Below are 5522 nucleotides of genomic sequence, written 5' to 3'. Positions count from 1 at the left end.
GGAATGGGAACGCTGCTGTGGTGAGACAGGTGACGGCGGTGAGGCAGAAACGGGCAGGACTGAAAAGAGAGGGAAGATTGCTGCGGTAAATCTGCAAGTGAAATTATAGTAAATTTGCTCCCTATCCATATTGCCATCGCGCCTGGCGGCCCTGATGGTGACAGCGATCTCTCCGTGGCTCTGCAGTGTGAAGAGGATGCGACCCAAAGAGTTTCTGGTCTGGAAGAGGCTGGAGAGGAGGAGGAGGAGGGATGGGATGGGATGTACCCTCTCGGGGTTCCTAGCAGCGCCCGAGCCGCAGCCCGGATCTGTTCAGTGTTGCCCTCTGCTGCAGACACCGCCAGTAACTGGAAAGCTGATTTATAACGTGCCTGTGCTTTGAGGAGGAGAGGGATGTAAAGCTGGTTTTGCAGTGTACCCTTCAAAAAAATCCTTTCAACTTAAAGATACTTTACCTTCCTGATCCTGAGATCTCTTCCCCTCAGGAACAGGGCTTTGAGGGCTTAGGACTCCAGACAAATACCTTAGAAAGGACTTGCTCTAGAAAAACACCATCAGAAAAGAAAATATCCCCCCAAAATAGTGCTGGGCACCTGCTGAGGGGTCCCTTGCTGCCTGGTCCCCCCCTCTGCGCCGCCAGCCAGCTGTGCTGCTGGCTCCGGGTCCTGCACCTCTCCAGCTGGACCTGGGCGCTTCTCAGAGTCGCTGCCCCTCGATCCTCGAAAACCGGTCTCACGCCGATGCCTGATCTTTAGTGGGAGAACATTTAGGGTCTGCATCTCCCCAGTGTGCTCGTTAGTGCTGTTCTCCTGCCAGAACGTTAACCCCTGCTCAGAGGAGGGGGCTGTTTCCAGCTCACATCTGGCTCCGGGCAGCGGGGCACGGGGCGAGCGTGGCGTGCGGAGCTCGTGTCTCGTCCCTGCAGCGGCTGGCTGAGCTCCCGGAGGCTAATTCCTTTTGGGTAGGAGAATAAGGCAGGGGGGAAGAATCCAGCCTTCAATTGATTACTGTTCTTTGCCTTCTCAAAAGCTGGCTCACAGCATCCTGAGCTGCCTGGAGCAGTTTTGAACCCATCTTAGTGTGAAGAGCTTTCCCTCTTCTCCTTTCACTCCGTTGCCCTCAGAGACAAGCCAGCAGGAGGGGGTTAGAGTGAGTTAGTGCTTTGAGTCCTCTGTAAAGACAGATGAAACCTCGTGCTGTGGATGAACCCAGCTCCCCCAGATCCTTCCTGGTGCTCCGGCCGACCTCGCGGTCCTGTGGGCTCGGTTGTTGCTCTCAACTTTGGGGGAGGAGGAGGTTGTGGGGCGGGGGGACGGCTGGATGCAGCTTCGCGTTCAGCCCTGCGAGGTTGTTCGCTGCGTGGGGAGCTGGCCGGAGCGAAGCCTTTGTGCCCAGCCTCGTGACTCCAAGAATGAGCAACTCTGACGCAGCTTGAGCTGACCAAATCCCCCAGGTTTCCAACGCCTCGCTAGAACTACCCGAAGGGTTGTGCAGAGCCAAGCCTACGTGTGGGTCACGCTGCCTGCCTTCTCCTTTGGCTTTCTTCTGCCTCCTTTCAAAACCTGGTCGCTTCTCAGTATGAAGTGATGCTTTGACTACTAAGCCTGGGGGAGGAGGGTGGTGGGGAGCTTGCAGTGTCCCGGGATCTGCTTTTCCACAGTCACCCCATGACGGCAGAACTGGGGTTGCCTTGTGAGGAAGGCTGGGGATGTTTTGCAGCCAGAGGGGTCTCACCCCTGCGAGGTTTGGCTCCCCAGTCCCAAGCGACTCCGAAGCAGTGGGCTCCTGGGAAGATGCGCTGTCGAACCCAGCCTTGCTCCCGTTCCAAAGAGCCAACTTTCCTTTCTGAATCCCTAGTGGTACCTTTCTAATATAACACTTGTCTCCAATATTGCTTTTTTCCAAAGGTCTCCCTCCGACGCCTGTCCAGCTCCTGTATCCCGTCTCCAGGTTCAGCAATGTCAAATCCCTTCAGCACCTTTGCCGCTTTCGGATCAGGCAGTTGGTCCGAATAGACCACATCCCCGAGCTCCCGCTGCCCAAGTAAGTCTCGAGGACTGGCCTGGGGCCGAGTCTCTCTGGTTTCCTCCCTGACCCTTGCCGCAGCAGGCGATGAGGAGGTGTCCGTATCTGCAGCGCGGAGGGAATAGGTGACTTCAGCCTTGGGACAGGACGATAAATGTCCTGTGGTGTGTGGGGATGCATGTGGGAGAGGTGGCCGGCTCGGGAGGGAGGTGTTAGTCTCAAACTGCGCCAGGGGAAGTTCAGGCTGGAAATGAGGAGGCATTTCATCCAGAAAGGGTCGTTGGGCATTGGGGTGGGCTGCCCAGGGAGGTGGTGGAGTCCCCATCCCTGGAGGTGTGTAAGAAAAGCCTGGAGGTGGCACTCGGTGCCATGGTCTGGGTGACATGGGGGTGTCAGGACAAAGGTTGGACTCGATGATCCCAGAGGTCTCTTCCAACCAGACCGAGTCTCTGTTATCTGCCAGGGAGCAGGCTCCTGCTCCTGCTGGAGGTGACGCTGCTGGGTGGGCTGGGGGAGACATTCTGGTTGTCCTTTGCAGAGGTTGGCATGGTCGTGACTCGGGGTTAAAGCTTCTGCCTGTTCCTTCCCCAGACCCCTGATCTCATACATCCGCAAGTTTTACTACTACGACCCGCAGGAGGAGGTGTATCTGTCGCTGAAGGAAGCTCAGCTCATCTCCAAACAGAAGCAGGAGACCGAATCCTCCACGTAGCGAGGCTGCCTCACCCACCTTGTTGCTGTCACTGATGGTACGTGTGTGCCGGTGGTCCCTGCCCCGTCCCGTGGGGTCAAACGTAGATTGCTCTGTTCCCTCTGATTGCGAAGGAAACACAAACGCCTCCCGAAGAAGCCATGGCTATTCCCTCCATGGTCTTTTACCGTTGCCCAGCTTTCCTTGGAGGGGGGGGGAACAAGGCTTCTGCTACTTTCTCGTGCGTATTTGTGCCCACGCAAGCCCGTGCTCGCTCTCGGCTGCAGTCTGGGGCAGATCCTGCCGCATCCAGCGGGCTGTTTGATCCCTCTCCCCTCTCTCTTCCCCACTAGGAATTTGATTGTTGCCATCCTGTAGCCCAAGTCAGGCTGTGGTGGGAAGGAGGCACGCGATGGTGAAACCCGCTTCTGCGGTGCCGCTTCTGCTCTCAGGCTCTTTTGTACAGAGAAGAGGGTTCAAGACTCCTAAGAAGCACAGCAGAACGGGAACAAGCGGGCTGTTTGATCCCTCTCCCCTCTCTCTTCCCCACTAGGAATTTGATTGTTGCCATCCTGTAGCCCAAGTCAGGCTGTGGTGGGAAGGAGGCACGCGATGGTGAAACCCGCTTCTGCGGTGCCGCTTCTGCTCTCAGGCTCTTTTGTACAGAGAAGAGGGTTCAAGACTCCTAAGAAGCACAGCAGAACGGGAACAAGAGCCTCAGCTCCTGGCTGAGGGAGAGGGGTCTCGGAGACAGCCGAGCCCAGCTCGCGGACTCCTTGCAGAACAAAGAATGTCGTGGCACTATTTACAACTTTCTGAAAGTTTTATTTTTGATGTCGTCTTTTTTTTTTTTTTTTTTTAGATTTTATTTTCAGCATGAGAAATACTGTCTTATGATCAGCTGAATTTTATTATCCTCCCTTGGAAACTTCAAGGTGGGGAGAGGTAGAGAGAAAAGGGGACTCTCTAGGAAGTTCGTCTGCTCCAGGCATTACGGCAAGACTGTTCTTTGGTCCCCACCGAGAGGGGATGCAGCCGGGGGGCTGCCTGGAGGCAGACTGAGCCAGAATGACACCCAGCTACCTGGAATAACCCCTGGGGAGCGTGGAGCTCCGAACGGCGGGCAGCTGCGCAGCTCCCCTGCTTTCTAGGATTTAGGAGAAGAGGCCCAAACCTCGTCTTGGGCAGCTGAGCTTTGCAACTGGATTTTGCAGAGTGGTCCTGTATGCTTTTAAGTTGGGCGTGAGGAAGGAAAAGCATGTGAGCCGTTTGGATGTCGTGGAGCCTTCTGCCAAAGGGAACGGCTGCTGCTGCACTGGGGAGCAAGGGCTGCTCCTCTGAGGAGGCATCGTCCCCTTAGCAAACACTGGAAGATTGCGCTGAACCCCTGTGATAAGTGGAAGGAATCACAGAATCGGTTTGGTTGGGAGAGACCAACCAAGGAAGGTGGCAAAGCTGTTGCTGGTAACTCTGGCGGCAGTCCACGGACCAAAGGTACTTGCTACAGGGATGCCGGTCTCGCAGAGCCGTCGGACGTGCACTTTGAGCCTTTCTCGGGCTGTCTCCGGGAGCTGTGAATGAAGTGGCTTTCTGCTGAGCTGTGAAGGAGCTTGATCAGGAGTTGGTGGGGCGTTAAGAGGCATCTCTGGGGTGACTCGGAGCAAGAAGCGGTAACTGAGGGTTCTCCTGGAACGGCATCTGATCTCTGTGAGCTTGCTCGCTGCTTCCTCCTCTCCCTGGGATGGCCGTGGAACCACAGCAGTTCAGAAACAGTAAAGCCAAGAGAGGTGGTAGCTCTTGCTGTGTTTCTGGGCTTGGCACTGGCTGAAATACCCCCCCCGACCCCTTCAAATCCTGATTTGCTCTTTCATCCACTGCAGCAACTGCAAAGAGTTTGCATTTCATGGTGAAGTTTAAAGTTTGCCTGAAGTGATGCTGAGAAGTCTGGAGAAGCATCTTTCCTCCTGTGTTTAAATGAGGAATTGTTCCTGTGCTCGCAAACCGAGTGGAGGAAACGCTCCGTCCTGCCGCTGCGTGGTCTGAAAACGCGATGCTGTGTGCGGCCGGGGTCTCTGGATCCAAGGTCGGTGCCCTGCGAGCCGGCTGCAGTCACTCAGGAGCTGCTAGGACTTTAGTCTTGTGCCCTTGAATTGGACAGACTCATGTGGATCTTAAAGCAGCCTGGAAAAATTCTGATTGTCTGCCTCTGCCAAGCGTTGCTGTGAAGGGTGCTAACAAATCCTGCCCTCCCTTTCTTCATCATCCCCTCTGGCCTCAGCTTTGGTCTTGGAGAAAAAAATATGTTTTTTAAAAAGGATTTGGCTTCCAGATGAAACTAATAATTAAGCTTCAAAACCTGTAGAAATACCTCATCGGACACTACTCACTACTGACTTTGTGTTGCGTTGTCGGGGCAGGGGTTATCAGGAAGGGGAGCTGCCCCAAGACGCGCTGAGCAACATATCCTGACCCTCGGTGGGGCTGGAGCTGATCTTGTGGCCCCTCCGCGTGGGGACCAGCGTTCGCCCCTCCGCAGCCCCCGCTGCGTTCCCTCCCCTCGGCTCTAGACCCACGGCTCACACCAAGTGATCGGCGGAGCCTGCAAATAAATGCAACTGCTTCGACTAAAACGCACAGCACGTCGGCGAATGTCGGGAGGGGGGGAAAAAACATCTGTGTTTGTGCAGGTGAAACTCGAATATCCGTGCACCTGGCTCTGCTGCATCTTGGCTGTCCGTGTGCTGAGGATTTGAATCTTCCAACTTAGCCATATGCTGGAAAGGGAAAAAAAACCTTCCCGAGAGCC

The 5522-nt window shown here is 55.3% G+C and overlaps 1 protein-coding gene across 1 annotated transcript in view; it reads left to right on the top strand.

Moving 5' to 3' along the window:
- SOCS7 (suppressor of cytokine signaling 7) overlaps positions 1-2774 on the top strand; it is a gene marked incomplete at both ends in the record, with an annotated part of 12783 nt that extends 10009 nt beyond the window's left edge. Inside the window, 2 exon segments of the mRNA XM_009695739.1 lie at positions 1908-2043; positions 2617-2774. Of these exon segments, the coding sequence (XP_009694041.1) occupies positions 1908-2043; positions 2617-2774 (294 nt within the window).
- Positions 2775-5522: the final 2748 nt, after the last annotated feature.

This window comes from Cariama cristata, unplaced genomic scaffold (assembly GCF_000690535.1).
Source record: "Cariama cristata isolate BGI_N322 unplaced genomic scaffold, ASM69053v1 scaffold23152, whole genome shotgun sequence".
NCBI lineage: Eukaryota > Metazoa > Chordata > Aves > Cariamiformes > Cariamidae > Cariama > Cariama cristata.
This window is presented reverse-complemented; position numbering and strand designations above follow the sequence as displayed.